This window comes from Oryctolagus cuniculus, chromosome 17 (genome assembly GCF_964237555.1).
Source record: "Oryctolagus cuniculus chromosome 17, mOryCun1.1, whole genome shotgun sequence".
Classification (NCBI taxonomy): domain Eukaryota; kingdom Metazoa; phylum Chordata; class Mammalia; order Lagomorpha; family Leporidae; genus Oryctolagus; species Oryctolagus cuniculus.
Genome location: NC_091448.1, coordinates 67,699,629 through 67,724,613, shown reverse-complemented (window position 1 = coordinate 67,724,613; position 24,985 = coordinate 67,699,629). Strand labels below are relative to the sequence as shown.

General features: G+C 45.6%; 1 protein-coding gene across 3 annotated transcripts; it reads left to right on the top strand.

Moving 5' to 3' along the window:
- The first annotated feature begins 11,174 nt into the window (after positions 1 to 11,174).
- LOC138846343 (leucine-rich repeat-containing protein 37A2-like) lies at positions 11,175 to 24,937 on the top strand. 3 transcript variants are annotated; one of them, XR_011383828.1, is made up of 3 exons: positions 11,175 to 15,792; positions 17,185 to 17,321; positions 17,411 to 17,651. XR_011383828.1 is itself a non-coding variant. In XM_070061770.1 (2 exons), the coding sequence occupies exons 1-2, from the start codon at positions 11,187 to 11,189 to the stop codon at positions 23,652 to 23,654; spliced, it is 1,662 nt and encodes a 553-aa protein (XP_069917871.1). In that variant the 5' UTR covers positions 11,175 to 11,186; the 3' UTR covers positions 23,655 to 24,937. The 3 variants fall into 3 exon arrangements, 1 of the variants encoding a protein (XP_069917871.1); XR_011383829.1 differs by lacking the exon at positions 11,175 to 15,792 and adding an exon at positions 16,245 to 17,104; XM_070061770.1 differs by lacking the exons at positions 17,185 to 17,321; positions 17,411 to 17,651 and adding an exon at positions 23,439 to 24,937 and having other exon boundaries at positions 11,175 to 12,632.
- The last annotated feature ends 48 nt before the right edge of the window (positions 24,938 to 24,985 follow it).

Sequence of the window (24,985 nt, the reverse complement as noted above, 5' to 3'; positions counted from 1 at the left end):
GATGTGATGTGATGATCAGTGTGATGTGATGTGACGTGATGATGTGATGTGATGTGATGTGATGTGATGTGATGTGATGTGACGTGATGATGTGGTGTGATGTGATGTGATGTGATGATGTGTGATGCGAAATGAGAACACCAGTGGAAGAACGTGACAAGAGTATGGCTTTGACGTGGGTTCTTTTTCCATCAACTAAATGAATTAAGTCATGGCTTGTTTAAAATTTCTAAAGATGAAAGGCAAGCACCTTGAATTATGGAGAACACAGGATTAGTGTTTCCTACACAAAAAAGGGCTTCCCTATCAGTGTGGTCACTTCTATACATCTTTCTTTTTTAAGACACAGACAGCTCCCGTCCACTAGTTCACTTCCCAAATACCTGCAATGGCTCGGGCGAGGCTAGGCCAGGCCCAGGCTGAAGCTGGAAACCAGAAACCAGTCCACGTCTCCAAGTAGGCAGCAAAGAATCAACCAATTGAGCCATCACCACTGCCTCCCAGGGTCTGCATTAACAGGAAGTTGCAATTAGAAGCTGGAACTGGGAATCAAACCCAGGCATCTGATTTGAGACGTAGGTATCCCAATCTGGGTGTTAATTGCTAGGCAAAACACTGGCTCCACTTCTAATTAGGGCTTTTCACCTAAAAAGTTCTTTTGCATACTTTTTGTTTATTATGCATTTTTTTGTATCTTTTCTCTTTCTCTTCTCCATTCATCCTCTAAGAGACATAGGTAGTTCCCAAAGAACAAGTGTTTTTTGAATTCTAAGGGTGATTTATAAGTACACAGAAAGTAATTTTAAGCCTAAAATGTCTACACAAAAAAGAATATAATTTCTCATACAATCTTGTGCTTATTGAAAGGCCAATAACTTTAATTCCATTGCATTTTTCAGAAATCTCAATCGTAATCCTCTGAAAAACGTTGAAGATTCGTATCTTTTTAAACTGCCAGCATTAAAATATCTGTAAGTATTAAACTAATCCTTTTTTATTTTCATCAAACATTAAATATTTGAGATTGAGGCTAAAAAGTCATGATTTTAAATTAGGTTACTGAAAAAAAAAATAGGTTACTGAAAAAAAGTTATTGACTGAGGCAAGAACTGAGAAAGAATTTATCATGGGAAAGACAGCTGGCAGAGGGAGACAGTGTTACATGCAAATACATGTTAGGAATACCATCTATCCCAAGCAAAGAGGTATAGATGTAAATTTTTTAAAGAAAAAAATAAGAATTAAAAGAGGTCAATGTAGTATAAAATGAAAAATAAGACAATGGCAGAAAAAGGTGTAGGTTCCACTCTTCAATGCCAAGGTCATTAATCTGATGATGCAAATAGTAAAGTCATTTCAACCAGGGCTTTCTGGAACTGTCTCCATGACAAACTCTTGAGCTGTCTTGCTTTATAGAGAAGCCAAAACTGATGTAACCACATCTTCCTGAAACAACCTTTTTAAAGACAGATCTTTTTATTGAGGTCCATACCATGAATGTTTGGGCTTTCTCCTTCAGAGACTTGGGAACAACACAAGTACCACTTACCACAGTTGAGAACATCCTCATGATGACTCTTCAATTGGAAAACCTGTAAGTTATCTTTTTCTTAGGTTTATTTCCATGTAAGTCTGTAGACTTGTTTTCTTAAGTCAGGCTTATGGAGGTATAATTTTTATGTATTTCAATTCACACTGTAAAGTTTGCTGAGTTTTGGCAAACACGTGGTTATGTAACCACCACCAAATTCCTGATGTAGAACATTTCTATCAACCCAAAAATGTCCCTCATGGTCCTTTCCAATCAATCGTCTCCTCCCATCCCCAGACCCAGGCCCTGCAAACCACTCATCCTGTTTCTATTCTTGTAGTTTTTCCTTCCACAGTGTCTTATAAGCAAAATCATGTAGTAAGTGTAGCCTCTTGTGTCTGGCTCCTTTACTCAGCATAATCCTTTAGAGATTAAACTACTATTCATGTTGCTGCCTCTACCTATTGCTAAGTAATATTCCAATTGTGTAGTTACACCAGTTTATCCATTTCATCAGCTTATAGAACTGTGTTTTCCAACTTTTTGCAATTATAAATAAAGCCACTAACAGCACTCACATGGAGGTCTGTGAGTGGATATGTGTCTTCATTTCTTTGGTGTAAAGATCTAGGGGTAGGACAGTTCATTACCTACTAAGTGTATATTGAACTGTTTAACACACAGCTAAACTGTTTGCCAAGTAGCTGCTGCAGTCTGCACTCTCACCAACAATGTTCGAGAGTGGCACTTGCAACATGTGTTGTCCCAGTCCTCAGATTTCAACTTTTTTAACAAACATTTAGAAACTGGACATTGTGGCACAGCATTAAGATACCACTTGGGGGGCCAGCACCATGGCTTACTTGGCTAATCCTCCACCTGTGGCACCGGCATCCCATATGGGCACCAGGTTCTAGTCCCAGCTGCTGCTCTTCCAATCTAGCTCTCTGCTGTGGCCCGGGAAGGCAGTGGAGGATGGCCCAAGTGCTTGGACCCTGCACCCGCATGGGAGACCAGGAGGAAGCACCTGGCTCCTGGCTTCAGTTCGGCGCAGCTCCGGCGGTAGCGGCCATTTGGGGGGTGATTGGGAGGTGAACCAATGGAAGGAAGACCTTTCTCTATGTCTCTCCCTCTCACTGTCTAACTCTACATGTCAAATAAATAAATAAATAAATAAATAAATAAATAAATAAGATACCACTTGGGATGCCTACATCCCGTATCAGAGTGCCAAGTTTGAGTCCCAGCTACTCTGCTTCCAGCTAATGTGCACCCTGGGAGGTAGCCGATGGTAACTCAAGTATTCTGGTCTCTGCCACCCATGTAGGAGACCCACACATTGAGACCTATGTCCTTGGCATAGTCCTGGCCCAACCCTGGCTGTTATCAGCATTTGGGGAAGTGAACCAGCAGATGGAAGGTCAATCAATCAATCTCTTTCTTTCTCTCTCTCTCTCTCTCTCTCTCTCTCGTTCTTTCAAATAAGTTAAAAAATAAAACTTTTTTTAATGTAGCTCTTCTGCCAGTAGATAAATAGTGGAATCTCTATATGTTTTTTTAGTATTTAAAAATAGTTACTAGAGAGTCAATCAGTTCTCTCACCAAATGCCACCAAGACCAGCATTGGGCTGAAGCTGGAATTGACAGCTGGGAATTCAACCCAGATCTCCCATGTAGGTGGCAGGAACCCCAGTTACTCAACCAAAGAAAGGCAGAAGAACTATATTAGCAGGAAGCTGGAATCAGGAACCAGAGAGAAGAATCAAATGCAAGTGCTCAAATGCGGGACTCAGTCATCCTAACGCTGGCACCTTGGGTACACTCACTGCAGTTTAAACTTAGACTTCTCTAATAACTGACGATACTGTTGTGCAAATATCTTTACCAAGTGTCTATTCAAATCTGTTCCCATGTAGTAATTTGATGGTAATCTTAGGGAGTTTTAAGAGTGTTTTATATGCTCTGGGTATGAGTACTTTCTCTCAGATGTATGTTTAGTAAATATCTTCTCTCTGGTTGTGAGTTATCATTTCACTCTACTAAGTGTACCTTCTGAAGAGTAGAAGTTAATTTTTTTTAATGTTGATGAGCCTATAGCAACTTTTATCTTGTATGGTTTGTCCTTTTATTGTGCCTTTCCTGAAAAAAATCTTTCAAATAACCCATTGTCTAATCTAAAGTTACAGAGATTTTCTCCTGTTTTCTTGTAGAAACTGTAGAGTTACATTTAGGTCCATGATCCTTTCTAGTTAATTTTCATGCAGAGTTTGAAGTATCTCAAGTTTTGAAGTTTTAAAAAGGATTTCCTTAGAGCCCTATTCTGACATTTTACCATAAACTCACTGCAACTTCCATTGTGACCTCCCCCCTGCCAATTGGACAAGCTAAACAGAAACTATGATAAGGCTAGTTGAGCGGACTCCACAAGATAAGAATGGGGAAAGGCCTCTCACAGCATACCCTGCCCTAATCACTTCTGTCAGATCACCTCCTTGACTAACGTTCCCACATCATCAAGTCCACTGGTTTCTGCTCTAGCCTCCTCTTCCTCAACCTTGGGCAGCATCTGCCACAGTGGATCCTCCCAGGTCAGTGAGAGGCCTTCCTCTCCAAAGAGTCAAAGCTCTCATCATCAACAAGCTTTCTCAGTTAGCCAAGGCTGTGGTGTTCTAGCTGCTTTTTTTCATACTTGACCATCAGTGGACAGGAAAAGTGCTAGCATTTTCTGGAGCCATGTGCAACCAAGGCTATAAAAACCTGAAAGCAATTGTTACACTGGAGTTCATTATTGGAAGTCCTCAGGAGTTTAGACAAAGCAGGCCAGCTCACTTGTGTCGTGACTCATAAGCGATGGTCCTTAATGCATTCTTAAAGACTTACTTATTTATTCGAAAGGCAGAAATACATGTAGGGTTTTTTTTTTTTTTTTTGCCAGAGTGTTTTGGCTTTCCATGCCTGTAATACTCTCATGGGCTTTTCAGCTAGATCCGTGTGCCTTAAGGGCTGATTCTGAGGCCAGAGTGCTGTTTAGGACATCTGCCATTCTATGGGTCTGCTGTGTATCTCACTTCCCATGCTGGATCGTTCTCTCCCTTTTTTATTCTATCAGCTAGTATTTGCAGACACTAGTCTTGTTTATGTGCTCCCTTTGGCTCTTAGTCCTATCATTATGATCAATTTGAACAGAAATTGATCACCGGAACTAGTGAGATGGCATTGGTACATGCCACCTTGATGGGATTGAATTAGAATCCCCTGGTATGTTTCTATGTGGGTGCAAACTGTTGAAATCTTTACTTAATATATGCTAAACTGATCTTCTGTATATAAAGAGAATTGAAAATGAATCTTGATGTGAATGGAAGGGGGAGGGAGAGGGAAAGGGGAGGGTTGCGGGTGGGAGGGAAGTTATGGGGGGGGGAGCCATTGTAATCCATAAGCTGTACTTTGGAAATTTATATTCATTAAATAAAAGTTAAAAAAAAGAAGAAAAAAGAAATGCAGAAATACAGAGAGAGAGAAAGATCTTCCATCTGCTGGTTCCTAGCTCAAAAGACCACAACAGCCAGGGCTTGGCCAGGCCAAAGTCAGGAGTCGGAGCTTATTCTGAATCATGTGGGAGCAGGAGCCCAAGCACTTGGACCATCCTCTGCTGCTTTCCCAAGTGCATTAGCAGGGAGCTGGACCAGAAGCGGAGCAGCTGGGACTTGAACCAGTGCCTATAAGGGATGCTGACACTGCAGGTGAAGGCTTAACCTGCTACAGCACAGCGCTGGCCCCTTTATTGCATATTAATGTGCAATGGTCTTTAATACTTAAATATTATCTAGTAAGAATAAGTTATACCTCAGGTCATTAGCAATTTCAAAAGATTTTCCAATATTTTTTAAAATTTTATTTATTTATTTGACAGATAAGAGTTATAGACAGTGAGAGAGAGACACAGAGAAAAAAGCCTTCCGATGGTTCACTCCCCAAATGGCTGGAGCTGCACTGATCGAAGCCAGGAGCCAGGTGCTTCTTTCCAGTCTCCCATGCGGGTGCAGGGCCCAAGGACTTGGGCCATCTTCCACTGCTTTCCCAGGCCATAGCAGAGAGCTGGATCAAAAGCAGAGCAGCTGGCACTAGAACCAGCGCCCATATGAGATGCCGGTGCTGCAGGTGAAGGATTAACCTACTGCACCATGGTGCCGGCCCCAGATTTGCCAATATTTTTGAAAATAATGATTTGGGGCCCAGCGCTGTGGTATAGTGGGCTGTCTCCACCTGCGGTGCCAGCATCCCATATGGGCACCAGATCCAGTCCTGGCTTCTCCTTTTCTGATCCATCTCTCTGCTATGGCCTGGGAAAGCAGTAGATGACCTAAGTGCTTGAGCTTCTGCACCTGCATGGGAGACCCGGAAGAAGCTCCTGGCTCCTGGCTTCAGATTGGCCCAGCTCTGGCCATTGAGGCCATTTGGGACGTGAACCAGCTTAAGATGGAAGATCTTTGTCTCTGTCTCTCCCTTTCTGTGTTTGTAACTCTACCTCTCAAATAAATAAAAATCTTCTAAAAAATAAATATTTTATCACTGACATCATCCCTAGTGCATCCATTTTAGTAAGCAGCAAAACTACAACATTCTCTATGCAAGATGCAGTGTTCCTGCCAGAAATGGTCCCTAGCGGGGCTGGTGTTGTGGCATAAGGTGAAGTTGTCTGTGATGCTGGCATCCCATATGGGAGTGCCAGTTCAAGTCCCAGCTGCTCCACTTCCCATCCAGCTCCTTGCTAATGAACCTGGGAAAGCAGCACAGGATGACCAAAGTGCTTGACCCCCTGCCACCCAGGAGAGACCTGAATATAGTTCCTGGCTCCTGGCTCCTGGCTCCTGACTTCAACCCAGCCCAACCCCAGCTGCGGTGGCCATTTGGGGCATGAACCAGTGGCTGGAAGATTTATTCACGTTCATTCTTTCTCTCTCTCTCCCTCCCTCTCCCTCTCCCTCCACTCATTCTCTCTCTCTCCTGCACCCAACCATCACTCTGCCTTTCAAATAAATAAAACTTTTTAAAAAAAATCTTAGCCACTCAAAAAAATAAATGTTCCCTGGTGATTATATTCAGTATTGGTCTTAGAAGGATAAATTGAGGTGCATGCTGTAAAACAACTGATTTGAATGCCTCAAAAATCCCAATGCCATGAAACACTGCAAAAAAGGAACAGTTCTAAACTGAAGAAAATTAAAGAGCCATGAAAATAAAATGCAATGCCTGATTTAAAAGTAGCCAAGACATGTTTGGGACAACTGAGAGCACCTGCATGTGGACCACAATAGACGGTGATGTTAATGTTAAAGCTGACTGGGTGATAATAGTGTTGTGGATATGCAGGAGAATGCCTTTGTTCTTAGGAGACGCAGACTTCAGGTTTAGCAAGAAAAGGTCATCATATCTACAGCTCATTCTCAAATGGTTTGTCCAAGAAGTGCATAGAGACACACACGTGGAAAGTGAATGTGGCAAAATGTTAGCAACAGTTGAATCTAAGTGAGAGAACATGTAAACTCATGACACCAATCTTTCGGATATTTTTGTAGGCTTGAAAATTTTCAAAATACGAAGTTAGGGGTAGAAAGGACTTAACGAAAATTTCCTGTTAGAATTGAAGTCTAGTAAAACACTAGCTTAGCATTCTGAGTGCATTCTTTCTTTTTTTTTTGTTTTGTTTTGTTTTGTTTTTAACTTTTATTTAATGAATATAAATTTCCAAAGTACGATTTATGGATTACAATGGCTTCCCCCCCATACCGTCCCTCCCACCCACAACCCTCCCCTTTCCCACTCCCTCTCCCCTTCCATTCACATCAAGATTCATTTTCGAATATCTTAATATACAGAAGATCAGCTTAGTATACATTAAGTAAGGATTTCAGCAGTTTGCTCCCACACAGAAACATAAAGTGAAAAATAATAGATGATTTTTTTAAATGATGATGAAATCAGATCAGACCTATTGTCATGTTTAATCCCAGTGAGAGTCAAGTTGGGAGTTGATAATTTCTTTTTTTTTTCTTTCTATATGAAGCTTTCCCTGGACCCAAAGAAGTAACATTAGTCATCTGTAACAACTCAACCATTGGTTATTCTATTGGTTAGAAAGAGCCTGGCCCACTACGTGTAACCTACCATAGTTTATCTATTCACCTATTTGTGAACACTTAGGTTGTTCCAATTTGGGGGTATTAGAAATGAAGCTGTTTGCACTTACCCCCCCTGTAGGAACTCTGTCCTTAATGAGCTGTACTATGAGAATTAACTGCAAAACTTGTTCTCAAACAGTACTTTTTATGTTGTGGGGTGGGGGGTTGGTGCAAAGTGTTGAAATCTTTACTTAGTATAGAGTTGCTCTTTTGTATATAAAGTCAATCAAAAGTGAATCTTAATGAAGAATGGGATGGGAGAGGGAGTAGGAGGTAGGACGGGAGTGGGGGTGGGAGGGCAGGTATGGAGGAAAAAACACTATATTCCTAAAGTTGTACCTATGAAATTGGCATTCATTACATAAAAGCTTTAAAAAATAAAACAAATAAAAATTAAACTGTTTATGATGGCAGGTATTTGGTGCAGCCGTTAAGCCACTACCTGGGATACTCCAATCCCACATCAGAATGCCTGGATCCAAGTCCCGGCTCTGCTCCACCCTAGCTTCCTGCTAACATGTACCCTGGAAGGCAGTGGGTGATGCCCCAAGGACTTGAGTTCTTGCTCCTCACATGGAAAACCAAACTAGTTTCTGAGCTCCTGGCTTTGGCCTGGCCCAGCCCTGCATGTCGCAGACATTTGGGGAGTAAACTACCTAATGAAAACATGTGGTCGGCACCGTGGCTCAATAGGCTAATCTTCCGCCTTGCGGCGCTGGCACACTGGGTTCTAGTCCCGGTCGGGGCGCCAGATTCTGTCCCGGTTGCCCCTCTTCCAGGCCAGCTCTCTGGTATGGCCCGGGAGTGCAGTGGAGGATGGCCCAAGTCCTTGGGCCCTGCACCCGCATGGGAGACCAGGAAAAGCACCTGGCTTCTGGCTTTGGATCAGCGCGATGCGCCGGCCACGGCGGCCATTGGAGGGTGAACCAATGGCAAAAGGAAGACCTTTCTCTCTGTTTCTGTCTCTCACTGTCCACTCTGCCTGTCAAAAAGAAAAAAAAAAGAAAAGATGTGTTTGTGTGTGTTTCTCTCTCTTCCTTCCACAGAAACTTTCGAAATGATAAATTTGAAAAAAAAAATATAATGAAAATAGACTGACAGTTTCTTAAAAACACACACCTACCATAAGTTGCAGCCTTTCCATTTCTGGGTATTTAGGGAAGCACCACCTGACACATCCCAGGGCACTCCCTGGCAGGAAACAGGGATCAGAAATGGAGCCAGGCACTCCAGAAGGGGATGTGCTTGTCCCAAGCAGCATCTTCATGGCTGGGCTAAACACCTGCCTGGTCAAATTACTTTCACTCACCCATCAGTGAGCAAGTGTTCCTTTTTCTCCACATCTTTTCCAACAATTACTGCAGTCAGTCATTTTTCTGGGACCAGAGTAGTTTCTAATAGTGAACACTTCCAACAGGGATGGAGAAGAGTACTCCAGAGGTTGGGGGAAGTCCTCCTGTGCACTCCCAACCCACAATGAGACTTGTGAACTGGAAGGAGACACCCCTGAGTCAAACGACAGATCCATGGTGCCCAATGCTCACCCTGTTGACTTTATTTTGGATACACCACACCCACTTCCATGCCTATGCCTCCTTGGGCCACCTCTCCCTCCTTCCTTTATTCTCATATTCAAGACCAACAATTGGCCACCAGGCTCCTACCCAAATGCCCTGGCCACACACATACCTCAAGAACGCCTTTGCTGGCACCTTGGCTCACCTGTTTGACCCACCCAAGGAACCCCTTTACAGGTAACTTAATTCTCTGTCTCTATTCATAGGATCTTACCCAGCCATATGGCCTGCTGCCTCTGCCAATTTAAACATACTATCGAGGTTGTCTGCAACACCGTCAAGCTTCACTGTGACAATGAATGCCTGCCAAATACGACACATTGCCGTGAGTCGGAACTTCCTGAGGATCTTTTTTTAATATTTATTTGTTTTAAATTTCTTATTTTAAAATTTTAGGGTCAAGTTTAAAGTAACAATGTAATTAATTGCTGAATTTTTATTCATTCATTCAGATTTAAACTCCCTAAATTGCTACACTGCTCCCTTGCTGAAAGTCAGGTTCGCAATCACCGCTATGTAATTTAATAACATAGTTACCGCTATGTAATTTACATATGCACAAAGGATCATGGAAAAGAGGTGGAAGGGGAAGGAAGCAATGTTGGGAACCACACACGTGGTGTTCTGTGCTCTTGGGTGCTTTGCTTTTCAATGATAACTCATTTGCACACAGTCTATAAACTGGTTTTCTACGTGTTGGGCCTCAAGGGCCCTCTGTCTTATAGAACAGGTCTACACTGCTCACCGCGGTTGTTTGTTTTTGCACTTGTATAAAAGAGTACAAGTGATGCTGTTTTATTTGGAGCCGGGGAGTTTCTGGTTCCATAACCAGAAATGGCTGCCTGGCTCCTCTGATGGAGTCGGAAGGCTCCTCCATGCACTTGTAGACTGTCCAACTCTGAACCTGCTCTGAGTCTCACGCTTTTCTATCCACAGAACACTCGGGTAATTTTAAGTATCCTTCTGTAGATGAGGGTTATTACCACTGATGTCGTGACTTCCAAAATGTGACCGCTTTCTTCCTTAGACAGCTTGAATTCGGATCTCAGTCAGGGATCTGAGGCATTAGCACAGTGATAACTGTATACCCATCTACACAGTGTTGCTCACCTTCCAGACCAGTTTCCTACCAATTATATTATTCCCTTCGTCTCAAGAGGTGAGAAGGACAAGCATTGTTAATCTCCCTTTACAAGGGTGGGAAAGAACACACTGAGGTGAGGAGCAAGGCCCCTTGGCTTGACCATCTCTGCCCTCGCTCCCCTTACATGCCTATCTTTTGCCATGGACACCTGTGATGGCAGCAAGAACATAGGGCCACAGGGAGGGAGGGAGGGAGGGAGGGAGGAAGCCTTGGGCTCCCTCAGCATGAGGCAGGACTGTGGAATGATGTGGCTGAGAAGCAGGGGCAGAGCCACAGAAGGGGCAGCTGGGTGGGGCCATTTGTCCTCCAGCCTTATTCTAAGCCTGGAGTGGTTGGTCATTGGAAACCAATGAAATAATACTGATCATAGTTACTGCTTTTTAACACTGCGAACTCTTCTGAATGCCACTCTCAAAAATATCTTTTTCTCCTTTATTGTTGCCATTTCATAGGTTTGAGTTTGGTTTTACTTTTCTCTCTAAAGTCTCAATGGTACCCCAAATATTGGATTTGACTCCTAATTTAATTGATCAGAGTGTAGGGCTGTGGACTGACATAAAGCTGTCCCATCAGTCTTCCGTACCAAAAAGCAGTCTCTTCTTTTTTTGACAGTTGAAGAAGCATCTATAGGGAACCCAAAGGGGGCATTCATGAAGATATTGCAAGCCCGGAAGAACAACACCAGCAAGCAGCTGACTATTGAGCCAGGGAACCCAGTATCAGAGAGAAACAGTGTGGACTTCCCAGGCCGTATGAGTGAACAGCGGGACTTCAACAATGAAAGTGACATTATTAGTGCACTGAATTACATATTGCCTTATTTCTCAGAGGAAAATCTACAAAATGTAGAATCAACATTATTACCATTCATTACACTGCTTTTTTCAAATGTGCAAGATAGAGATAAGTCCCTGAGCTACGTGAAAACCCACATAAGGAGGCCCTCTCATCCTTACAGAAATAAGTTGAGAAAGCTCTATTTTCTACAGAATTTGTTAGATGAAGAAATTCAAGAAAAAATCGATGAGGTTAAGAAGGAAGAAAAGGCCATGCTTATGCAGCCTATCCTGTTAGGTCCTCAATTTAACCCTCAAACCCTCCAAAAGAAATCAGAAACTGCCCCGTCACAGGAGAACAGCCTGGCAACCATGCCAAGTGTGGGGTACAGGCTGCAGAGAGTGAAAAAAGTCATCAAGGGGCCAAAGGGCTTACGGAAAAGGCACCTCCAGGAGATGAGGAAGAGCCTCGGGAGGAGACGGGGCACCTGGCCCTTTGCGGAGAGCATTGGGGGAAGAAGGCTTGGGAGAGCAGGCTCCAGGGAGCTGAAGGAGCTTCAAGTGGCTCAGAGGCCCAGGCAGGTGGCCGGAAACTCCTTGCACATGGAGCCCTTGCTCACAAAGGAACGTGAGGCTGCAGCCTCCTCTTTCCTGAAGAAACACATCCTGGGCAGGCCTTCTACCTCCCCTGCAAAATCTCTCTCTGAGATCAACAACAAAGGAAAAGACTTAACCTACACCATTTTTGTCTTAGAAGATGCCAATGCTAGAGCTAAAAATAAGGCGGCAGGGAAACCAATCTGGCATTCCAGACAAAATTACCGCTTTCACAAAACTCGCTCTCACCTGGTCCTCCGAACCCCCAAGGCCAAACTGAGTCGGAAGTTCAGAAGGAAAAATTCCCTCAACAGGCTGACGGCTGGGAAGAGGCCTCCGTTCCCTGCACTGCGGAGTCTCATAAACTCCCCCTCCGGAGAGGCTTTCTCATCCCCTGGAGGCCTGCATTCTCAGGGGAGTCCTCCTCTGAGAGAACCTTCTATAGAAGACACTAGGGAGGAAAACCATTCCGGAGGGCGTGTTTTCGAAGAAAATATTTTGACAGAAAACACCACTGCACATGAAGAAACGCTCCCTGGCGACAAAATGCACACAGATCCTTCAGCTACAGATTCTGCTGGGACCGAGTTCGACCTAATGCCGACTGTGGACCAAACCAAGGAAACACAGTGGGAATACACCAGCGAGGGCACTGAAGCCCCCACCATGCCCGCAGGCTTCACCTACCCCGTGATGCTGTCCCAGGGGCAACAGTTTGAAATTCAGCTGAACCAGCAGCTACAGTCCCTCATCCCCAACACGGACGTGAGAAGGCTCATTTCTCACGTCATCCGCACTCTGAAAATGGACTGCTCTGAGGCCCAGGTGCAACTGCCCTGTGCCAAGCTCATCTCCAAAACAGGCATCCTGATGAAGCTCCTCAGTGAGCAGCAGGAAGAAAAGATAGCCAAGGAAGAATGGGACGCAGAGCAGTGGAGGACTGAGACCTATATCAATGAGAGTACAGAAGCCCCGAGTGGACAGAAAGAGCAGGAGTCGAGTAAGGTGAGGACAGGAGATCTGCACTTTCCCATCACTTAGGAGACCCCACGCGGGAAGACCAGGGGCTCCCAGTCCAGATCTTGTCTCGGTAATGTAACTTTTGCCAAGACGGTGACACTTTGTTAGGAGGCAGACCTAACACACTGTAGAGAAAATGAGTAATACCAAGATTATATATAATACAGCAGATTTTGTATGGTCTTTTAAGATCTTTTACGCCACTCACCTGAAGAACGGGGTTCTGAATATTTAGCATCCATATTTTCCAGCTCTTTATTCTGTCTTTTTAAACTGTGCTCTTTCTTAGCTCGCAAAAGGAGCTCAAGAACACGGCTATCACAACAAGCTCATCGTGGCAATATCTGTGACGGCAGTGGTCACAATGCTGGTTATCATCTTCTGTCTCATTGAGGTAGGGACGACTCATTCAGGTTGCCAGAGTGCATCCTTCCTTTGTAATAGATTCGGAATCCACAGACTGTACATCAATGCCACTTTCCACGTACCATGAGCTGACCTTCCTCTTTAGTCACCAAGACCGAGATGCGCTTTACTCTTTCCCTTGAAAAGCACATTCCACAGATTTTTAAAGGAACCCCACTTGTGGGAAATCTCTGTGCAACTGGAACCGAGATAACAAGGGACTGGACATTTGGAGAGGTTAAGTGTAAGAAGGCCAGAGTAAAGTGGCAGAAGTTCTCCAAAATTGTGTCAGGGATTTGATGTACTCTCTTCTACCACTGATTTCTTTCCTCATTGCTGAAACGATGAGATTATATACTCTCCACCCTCGAGGAACTGTCTCTGCCCTTGGGAGAAAGGATGCAGCCGAAAGACAAAAGTATTGTCTTACAGAGTCATTAGATCTACGTAGCATCCCACTGCTCCAATGTCTAAGACTTTGTCTAAATGAGTTCAGCTGATGCACTGCAGCTGATTCCTGCATCAAGCTGCTCTAAGATGTGTTCCCTCCCTGGAGCTTGCCTGCACCCTCCCACACAGCCCAGTGTTTTCACAGTCCCACCACACAAGGCTCCCACAGCCACAAGCACCCAGCCCCCTGTCAATTCTCCCAGAGTCTGGCATCTCCTCTAGGTTGGTTTCTGGGTTCACGGTCACTAGCTGGAGCAGCTGTTACATATCTCCAAAATGGTGCCTGCCCTCTCTTGGCTAGTTACAGCATGCCAGTGCCTGAGGTCGGGCAGAGAGAAACGTGAACTCCCCCACTTTTTTTTGCTCTAGGTTGGCAGGTACATCATCCCCCACAGAGCTCCAAGCCAGACCCATGCCAGGCTTTTCCCACAGCTTTATTGCCAGTGGCTTGAGCTGTTGCAGTATGGTCTTGCCTCATTCCAAAGCTGGTGCTGAGGCTCTCAGCTGCTGGGGTCTCAAACTGTGCAAGTCCACACCCTCCACATAGGTCCACAGCGTCCATCCAATTTGCATGGAGTTTCCTCTACCATTTTCTCCCTAAACCTTCCCTGAGATTGCACTCCTTCCACTTTTTTTAAACTATCCACCCCCAGACTAGAGCAGCAAGCTGCCTCCCTATGCCACCATCTTGAAAAATCCCTGAGATGTGATGATTTTAAATAGCCCTTGTGTGAACTGTTGAAGAACAGTGAATTTTTTTCTTCATACTAGTTGTTGAACATTTTACTTAGTGTAGGGTTAATCTTATGAGTATAATGTTAACTGAAAATAGATCTTCATAAAAAATAAGAATGGAAATAGGAGAGGGGGGAAGAATAAGGGATGGGAGTGTGGGCAGGAGGGAGGGTAAGGTGGAAAGTATCACTATGTTCCTGAATCTGTATACATGAAATCTGTCTATCTTCAATGAAAGTTTTTTAAAAGACATGTCTAGCCACAAGAAGTAAGTGATCACAGCATAGAGATGAGAAAGAGACCAGCATGGGCAGTGCCCACCCTAACACTACACAGTTTCAGTGTAGGGCAGCTCCTGCTTCATAAATTTAGTAGTTTTTATCATCTATTTTTTCCTAAAAGATGGCAGCTGGTCAGATTTTGTAAAAAGTTTTCTTGGGGTTTGAGTTAAGTTGCCTTGAATTTGTAGATTAATTTGAGAACTGACGTCTTTATGATACCCTAGAAACATGACATTTTATGGACTTCAGAAGAGCATCCTAATCACATAAATCTTACACAACTTTCGTTGAGTTTATTCCAAGATAGTTTATTCCTTTCTATTGCTATTAAAGAAGGGCTCTGTACTCCATTTTCCCTCTAGTCACTGGTGGTGCACAACAAACAGGAGATTCACTGTACTACTCTCCTGACTCAGCACCTAGTCACCTCCCCGGACCCACACGTTACGTCCAACAAAATGTCAGCTGATTATCTTGGGCTTTTTTTTTTAGGTTGTCCACCATCTCCTATGCAAATGATGACAGTTTTGTCTCTTCCTTTGCAGTAATTATACCCCATTTATTTTTCTTATTGCACTAATTTCAGCCTTTTCAACAATGATGACTAGTAGCAGTCTAATAAGTATCCTACTCCTGTTCTTGCCTTTAAAACACCATTGTTTAGGTTTCTGGTCCATACTTTCAGCAGGTTAAGGGTGTTTCCTACTACTCCACTTTTTTTTCTTCCAGATTTTTTAAATTTTGTTTAAGGACTACAACTTCCATGTTCCCAAATTAGTATAGATTAAATGCATGACGCTGCACTCCCATTCCACTTTTAAGAGGACTCACTGATGACTGGCTGTCAATAGAATGTATTAAGTCCCAGAGGCATTCAAGACCAAGGACTGTGGAAGAGTGAGAACTATTAACAAGACAGAATTCCTGTCCTCAAAAAAGTTATCTTATTGGGCAGGCAAGGCTTTTAGAGAAAGAAAGGGAAGGTAAATGATTTGGAGATAGAATCATTATGGTGAATAATGATTGCTTTTCCTTACAAAAAAGATTTACTCTCATAGAGGAAGAGGAAGAGAAGACATAGAAAAATCTTCAACGTAAGTATCAGTCTGACAATTGTTACATTAGAATTTTAGAAGTAGAGGAGTACTGAGAACTCATCTATTTAAACCTGCTCATTTTAGAATGAGGACATTGCCAGAGGCAGAAGACTATCCATCTGAGTGTTTTGCCTGATTCCAGCAAATCTGGTCCCCAGCCATGGCTGGGGAGACGGCACCAGCACGGACACATGTGCTGTCAGTGGTCCTTCCGAGACACAGCAGCTAGGGAGGGGCTTTGTTTGTGCTGTTCCTGCTGCTGGTGGCATCTGGCCAGTTCAGAGGCCTTTCCAGAGGCTCGGAGAAGGGCTATGGAAAGACACATGACACTGGGGGAAGGGGGACAGTCGCCCTCAAGGCTGCTGGAGAGTAAAACGTATGAGGTGGCTGGAAAACTTACTGGTTTCCAGACCCCCGCTGCCTATGCCTTTTATCACACCTTCTCAGACCATTTGTCTCTCCCTGTTATGGTAAGGATACAAGGAGAAAGGGACAATACTGGTCCCATAGTCACACTGCCAGTGAGTATTACAGAGAGGAAGGTTCCTCCCCAGCCAGGGACTTCTCCCTTGGTCATAGTGAGCTTGGGCTGTGTGCTACAATTTCTATTGCAAATCAATACCCACACGCTCTGTAGACACAAGCAGTTGCTGAAACAATGCACTCTTTTTCTGTTTTAATCATATTCAAAAAGGGTACCTTGTATTTCCACACTGGTTTTGCCCTTTAAACTGGTTTCACAACTCAATCTTCCATCAGTGACAGACACCCTGCAGTGAGAAAAATCTTTGAGCTGGGTAACGTTGCTATTGGACTCGGACATTGCTTCATAGGATTCAATTTATAGGGGACTAGAGCAGCTATGGAAACACAAGCATTTTCTCCCTACACCCCAGTGAATGATGCTTGTGAGGCTAAATCCTAAAGGGGCAGGTGTCAAATGCCTCTGGAGAGAGAAAATACTTCTGCCCCGTGTGGTGGTGCAGTGTGTCCCACTGCGCAAGCACACTTGGCTGAGAAAGGCACTGGGACTGACAACAGACAAAAGTCTCCCCAGAGACACTGCAGGTCTGTAGGGACAGAGGGCTCCTGGAAGCCCAGCGCCCTGGGTACTGCATCTGAGACCCCAGGCTTGTAGTGAGCACTCACTGCAGTGATGGCTGAGGTGCATGTGTCGTCCCAGGAAGACCGGAGATGCACACTGTGAGAAGTGAACAATGGCACTCGTCTCTAATGGTCTTGTGTGTGTTTTTCCCCAAGGAGCTTTCACCAATCAGTGCCTAGAAAGTGTTCGGAAGATGAGACTCAGGTAAATGGGAGGAGGCTGCAGCGTGTGGCTGGAGACAGCAGGGAAAATGCTCAATTCACATGTCTTTTTGTCTTTCCTAGGGCTTCTTCCGGCTGAGGTGGCCACTCTGGCTGAGGCGTCTGCTCAGCCCTTTCGGTGGCACACGCAAGAAAGCCAAGGACTTGCCCCCAGACAAGGAGCCTTCCGTAAAGGAAGAGTTTCCTGACAAGGACGCAGGGTACGTGACAGGGCCACTTCACCGTACTGAGTTTGGGGAGGCGGGGAGAGTGGCAGGAGTGGAAGCCTTGCTCTGCTCTCTTCCCACAGGGAGCTCAGCGAGGCCCCCGCCAAGAAAACGCCCCCTCCAGAGTCCTCGGCAGAAGGTGAAGAGAGCGAAGCCCCCGAGGAAAACACGGAGTGACCGTCCCGCCTCTGTCACCTGCAAGTCCTGTTTTCTGATATTGGCATCTCAGCGGTGCTTATAAAATACTTAATTGCTTACATTCATGGGTGTGATATTCGTAAGCAATTCTAGCCAGGTGGCGAGAAATTAAAATGTTGTCAAATATTTATTGTATGCAGTAACAGGGGCCACAGGCAAGAAAAGCAGGACTGCTTCTAGAAGCCTCCGAGGGAGTCAAGCCCTCCCCAGGGGCACAGCACCAGCAAGAACTCTCACCTCTCTTCTTCCATTAAGTCAGTCTCCAAGAACCTGAAAACACATCCCCAAGGTGTAGACTTTTAAATCAAATACCGGGTGTTCTGGTGCTTTCTTTCCCCTGGATCACTGAGAACCAATCAACAGAGGGGGATTAGACTTCCAGCTCACAGAGGACCCGCTTCCTCTGGTCGGTCTCGGAGGGCCTTGGGGTGGTCAGAATATTTGGATCTTAATACCTCCCAAGTCACTGTCCAAAGTTTGTCACTGGGAGTGAGAAGCACTTCAGCAAGCTACCAGTATTCCTGAGTCTAAAATATAAGATGAAATGGTACTAATAACAATGAGCAGAGGCCAGCGCTGTGGCGTAGTGGGTCAAGCTGGCACCTGCAGTGCCGGCCTCCCATATGGGAGCTGGTTCAAGTCCCAGCTGCTCCACTTCTGATCCAGCTCTCTGCTATGGCCTGGGAAAGCAGTAGTAGCTTAGTATACATTAAGTAAGGATTTCAGCAGTTTGCTCCCACACAGAAACATAAAGTGAAAAATAATAGATGATTTTTTTAAATGATGATGAAATCAGATCAGACCTATTGTCATGTTTAATCCCAGTGAGAGTCAAGTTGGGAGTTGATAATTTCTTTTTTTTTTCTTTCTATATGAAGCTTTCCCTGGACCCAAAGAAGTAACATTAGTCATCTGTAACAACTCAACCATTGGTTATTCTATTGGTTAGAAAGAGCCTGGCCCACTACGTGTAACCTACCATAGTTTATCTATTCACCTATTTGTGAACACTTAGGTTGTTCCAATTTGGGGGTATTAGAAATGAAGCTGTTTGCACTTACCCCCCCTGTAGGAACTCTGTCCTTAATGAGCTGTACTATGAGAATTAACTGCAAAACTTGTTCTCAAACAGTACTTTTTATGTTGTGGGGTGGGGGGTTGGTGCAAAGTGTTGAAATCTTTACTTAGTATAGAGTTGCTCTTTTGTATATAAAGTCAATCAAAAGTGAATCTTAATGAAGAATGGGATGGGAGAGGGAGTAGGAGGTAGGACGGGAGTGGGGGTGGGAGGGCAGGTATGGAGGAAAAAACACTATATTCCTAAAGTTGTACCTATGAAATTGGCATTCATTACATAAAAGCTTTAAAAAATAAAACAAATAAAAATTAAACTGTTTATGATGGCAGGTATTTGGTGCAGCCGTTAAGCCACTACCTGGGATACTCCAATCCCACATCAGAATGCCTGGATCCAAGTCCCGGCTCTGCTCCACCCTAGCTTCCTGCTAACATGTACCCTGGAAGGCAGTGGGTGATGCCCCAAGGACTTGAGTTCTTGCTCCTCACATGGAAAACCAAACTAGTTTCTGAGCTCCTGGCTTTGGCCTGGCCCAGCCCTGCATGTCGCAGACATTTGGGGAGTAAACTACCTAATGAAAACATGTGGTCGGCACCGTGGCTCAATAGGCTAATCTTCCACCTTGCGGCGCTGGCACACTGGGTTCTAGTCCCGGTCGGGGCGCCAGATTCTGTCCCGGTTGCCCCTCTTCCAGGCCAGCTCTCTGGTATGGCCCGGGAGTGCAGTGGAGGATGGCCCAAGTCCTTGGGCCCTGCACCCGCATGGGAGACCAGGAAAAGCACCTGGCTTCTGGCTTTGGATCAGCGCGATGCGCCGGCCACGGCGGCCATTGGAGGGTGAACCAATGGCAAAAGGAAGACCTTTCTCTCTGTTTCTGTCTCTCACTGTCCACTCTGCCTGTCAAAAAGAAAAAAAAAAAGAAAAGATGTGTTTGTGTGTGTTTCTCTCTCTTCCTTCCACAGAAACTTTCGAAATGATAAATTTGAAAAAAAAAATATAATGAAAATAGACTGACAGTTTCTTAAAAACACACACCTACCATAAGTTGCAGCCTTTCCATTTCTGGGTATTTAGGGAAGCACCACCTGACACATCCCAGGGCACTCCCTGGCAGGAAACAGGGATCAGAAATGGAGCCAGGCACTCCAGAAGGGGATGTGCTTGTCCCAAGCAGCATCTTCATGGCTGGGCTAAACACCTGCCTGGTCAAATTACTTTCACTCACCCATCAGTGAGCAAGTGTTCCTTTTTCTCCACATCTTTTCCAACAATTACTGCAGTCAGTCATTTTTCTGGGACCAGAGTAGTTTCTAATAGTGAACACTTCCAACAGGGATGGAGAAGAGTACTCCAGAGGTTGGGGGAAGTCCTCCTGTGCACTCCCAACCCACAATGAGACTTGTGAACTGGAAGGAGACACCCCTGAGTCAAACGACAGATCCATGGTGCCCAATGCTCACCCTGTTGACTTTATTTTGGATACACCACACCCACTTCCATGCCTATGCCTCCTTGGGCCACCTCTCCCTCCTTCCTTTATTCTCATATTCAAGACCAACAATTGGCCACCAGGCTCCTACCCAAATGCCCTGGCCACACACATACCTCAAGAACGCCTTTGCTGGCACCTTGGCTCACCTGTTTGACCCACCCAAGGAACCCCTTTACAGGTAACTTAATTCTCTGTCTCTATTCATAGGATCTTACCCAGCCATATGGCCTGCTGCCTCTGCCAATTTAAACATACTATCGAGGTTGTCTGCAACACCGTCAAGCTTCACTGTGACAATGAATGCCTGCCAAATACGACACATTGCCGTGAGTCGGAACTTCCTGAGGATCTTTTTTTAATATTTATTTGTTTTAAATTTCTTATTTTAAAATTTTAGGGTCAAGTTTAAAGTAACAATGTAATTAATTGCTGAATTTTTATTCATTCATTCAGATTTAAACTCCCTAAATTGCTACACTGCTCCCTTGCTGAAAGTCAGGTTCGCAATCACCGCTATGTAATTTAATAACATAGTTACCGCTATGTAATTTACATATGCACAAAGGATCATGGAAAAGAGGTGGAAGGGGAAGGAAGCAATGTTGGGAACCACACACGTGGTGTTCTGTGCTCTTGGGTGCTTTGCTTTTCAATGATAACTCATTTGCACACAGTCTATAAACTGGTTTTCTACGTGTTGGGCCTCAAGGGCCCTCTGTCTTATAGAACAGGTCTACACTGCTCACCGCGGTTGTTTGTTTTTGCACTTGTATAAAAGAGTACAAGTGATGCTGTTTTATTTGGAGCCGGGGAGTTTCTGGTTCCATAACCAGAAATGGCTGCCTGGCTCCTCTGATGGAGTCGGAAGGCTCCTCCATGCACTTGTAGACTGTCCAACTCTGAACCTGCTCTGAGTCTCACGCTTTTCTATCCACAGAACACTCGGGTAATTTTAAGTATCCTTCTGTAGATGAGGGTTATTACCACTGATGTCGTGACTTCCAAAATGTGACCGCTTTCTTCCTTAGACAGCTTGAATTCGGATCTCAGTCAGGGATCTGAGGCATTAGCACAGTGATAACTGTATACCCATCTACACAGTGTTGCTCACCTTCCAGACCAGTTTCCTACCAATTATATTATTCCCTTCGTCTCAAGAGGTGAGAAGGACAAGCATTGTTAATCTCCCTTTACAAGGGTGGGAAAGAACACACTGAGGTGAGGAGCAAGGCCCCTTGGCTTGACCATCTCTGCCCTCGCTCCCCTTACATGCCTATCTTTTGCCATGGACACCTGTGATGGCAGCAAGAACATAGGGCCACAGGGAGGGAGGGAGGGAGGGAGGGAGGAAGCCTTGGGCTCCCTCAGCATGAGGCAGGACTGTGGAATGATGTGGCTGAGAAGCAGGGGCAGAGCCACAGAAGGGGCAGCTGGGTGGGGCCATTTGTCCTCCAGCCTTATTCTAAGCCTGGAGTGGTTGGTCATTGGAAACCAATGAAATAATACTGATCATAGTTACTGCTTTTTAACACTGCGAACTCTTCTGAATGCCACTCTCAAAAATATCTTTTTCTCCTTTATTGTTGCCATTTCATAGGTTTGAGTTTGGTTTTACTTTTCTCTCTAAAGTCTCAATGGTACCCCAAATATTGGATTTGACTCCTAATTTAATTGATCAGAGTGTAGGGCTGTGGACTGACATAAAGCTGTCCCATCAGTCTTCCGTACCAAAAAGCAGTCTCTTCTTTTTTTGACAGTTGAAGAAGCATCTATAGGGAACCCAAAGGGGGCATTCATGAAGATATTGCAAGCCCGGAAGAACAACACCAGCAAGCAGCTGACTATTGAGCCAGGGAACCCAGTATCAGAGAGAAACAGTGTGGACTTCCCAGGCCATATGAGTGAACAGCGGGACTTCAACAATGAAAGTGACATTATTAGTGCACTGAATTACATATTGCCTTATTTCTCAGAGGAAATTCTACAAAATGTAGAATCAACATTATTACCATTCATTACACTGCTTTTTTCAAATGTGCAAGATAGAGATAAGTCCCTGAGCTACGTGAAAACCCACATAAGGAGGCCCTCTCATCCTTACAGAAATAAGTTGAGAAAGCTCTATTTTCTACAGAATTTGTTAGATGAAGAAATTCAAGAAAAAATCGATGAGGTTAAGAAGGAAGAAAAGGCCATGCTTATGCAGCCTATCCTGTTAGGTCCTCAATTTAACCCTCAAATCCTCCAAAAGAAATCAGAAACTGCCCCGTCACAGGAGAACAGCCTGGCAACCATGCCAAGTGTGGGGTACAGGCTGCAGAGAGTGAAAAAAGTCATCAAGGGGCCAAAGGGCTTACGGGAAAGGCACCTCCAGGAGATGAGGAAGAGCCTCGGGAGGAGACGGGGCACCTGGCCCTTTGCGGAGAGCATTGGGGGAAGAAGGCTTGGGAGAGCAGGCTCCAGGGAGCTGAAGGAGCTTCAAGTGGCTCAGAGGCCCAGGCAGGTGGCCGGAAACTCCTTGCACACGGAGCCCTTGCTCACAAAGGAACGTGAGGCTGCAGCCTCCTCTTTCCTGAAGAAACACATCCTGGGCAGGCCTTCTACCTCCCCTGCAAAATCTCTCTCTGAGATCAACAACAAAGGAAAAGACTTAACCTACACCATTTTTGTCTTAGAAGATGCCAATGCTAGAGCTAAAAATAAGGCGGCAGGGAAACCAATCTGGCATTCCAGACAAAATTACCGCTTTCACAAAACTCGCTCTCACCTGGTCCTCCGAACCCCCAAGGCCAAACTGAGTCGGAAGTTCAGAAGGAAAAATTCCCTCAACAGGCTGACAGCTGGGAAGAGGCCTCCGTTCCCTGCACTGCGGAGTCTCATAAACTCCCCCTCCGGAGAGGCTTTCTCATCCCCTGGAGGCCTGCATTCTCAGGGGAGTCCTCCTCTGAGAGAACCTTCTATAGAAGACACTAGGGAGGAAAACCATTCCGGAGGTCGTGTTTTTGAAGAAAACGTTTTGCCAGAAAACACCACTGCACATGAAGAAACGCTCCCTGGCGACAAAATGCACACAGATCCTTCAGCTACAGATTCTGCTGGGACCGAGTTCGACCTAATGCCGACTGTGGACCAAACCAAGGAAACACAGTGGGAATACCCCAGCGAGGGCACTGAAGCCCCCACCACGCCCGCAGGCTTCACCTACCCCGTGATGCTGTCCCAGGGGCAACAGTTTGAAATTCAGCTGAATCAGCAGCTACAGTCCCTCATCCCCAACACGGACATGAAAAAGCTCATTTCTCACGTCATCCGCACTCTGAAAATGGACTGCTCTGAGGCCCAGGTGCAACTGCCCTGTGCCAAGCTCACCTCCAAAACAGGCATCCTGATGAAGCTCCTCAGTGAGCAGCAGGAAGAAAAGATAGCCAAGGAAGAATGGGACGCAGAGCAGTGGAGGACCGAGACCTATATCAATGAGAGTACAGAAGCCCCGAGTGGACAGAAAGAGCAGGAGTCGAGTAAGGTGAGGACAGGAGACCTGCACTTTCCCATCACTTAGGAGACCCCACGCGGGAAGACCAGGGGCTCCCAGTCCAGATCCCTTGGCTCTCTGAGCCCTGGTCTTCCCACTCCTTGAATGTCCCACCTGAATCGCCTGACTCGCTCACACCCATGGCAGACCCTGGCGGCTTTGATGACCTGGGGTCTTCTGCTCCCTCCCGGGTGCTGACCTCGCCTCAAGAGTCCACTGTGAGTTTGCTTCCTTTTTCTGGAACTGCCCCCAGAGCCAGAACAGCTTGCTGTTCCAAAGCAGTATTTCAATAGGCTGACTCGACAACAGAGGCTACCAGAGGCGATTCCCGTGCTAGACGGGGATCAGGATCAGCCTCCGGCTCTGCCTCCTCGACTGGAAGGAAATGCTCACCAGTCATTGGAAGCACTCGTTCCGCCTCTAGACAGTCTTCACAAGGAAACAAGTTGATTGTTTCACCCCTGACCCCCAAGAAAGATCTAGCTCGGCGTCAACGGCTTCCTAAGGTTGTTGTTGGAACTCCAGACAAAGCGGCCAAGCTTCAGGGTCAAAATCAAGTTTTGCTGGCTGACTATGGGGTCTATCCTGGTGGTTTTCCTACAGAATCCCAGGAGAACCCAGGAGAACCTGCACAGCCCTCTGAGCAGGCTGAACCATCTCAATTCCTGATGGAAGGCCAGACTCAAAATCCAGAGACTCAGGAGCCCATCCAATCCTCCTCTGCACAGCAAGAAGAACAAGCTCCGCCTCCACAGCCCGTTGAACCAGATGAACTTTCTTCACCCCAGCAAGAGGGCCCAGGTGCAGACCTGCAGCAGCCCGAGGAAGAAGCATCTCCGTTGCAGCAGGAGGCCCCCGCTCAGAATCCATTTGCTACTGCAGAAGTAGTAGGTCAGGCATCAGTGTATCATGATCCTAACACTCCATCCTCACCTCAGATTGTAGCTCTCCAAGCAAACTTCCCCAGCGTCACACTGAAACCTGCAGACACGGAGCTGACAGAAGCCTCAGGGGCAGGTGAGGAAGTTCAGTCTACTCCAAGCACGGAGCAGGCTCCAGCTCAGCCTCTGGGGCATCCTGAGGGAGTGGGACTCCCCTCAGCCCAACAAGAGGCCCCAGTGCAGACTCCGGACTTCCCTGGGAGGGTGGAATCTTGGACTCAAGAGGGTCTAGCTCAGACCTCAGATCTCCCTGAGGAGACTGGACCTTTCTCTACCCAAAACGATGCCACAGCTCAGCCCTCAGAGTATGCTGAGGAAGTCAGCCCATCTGTAGCCCAGCAGGGGGCCCCAGCTCAGCCTCCAGGCCTGCCTGTGAACACTGAATATTCCTCCAGCAATCAGGAGCAGCCTGCTCAG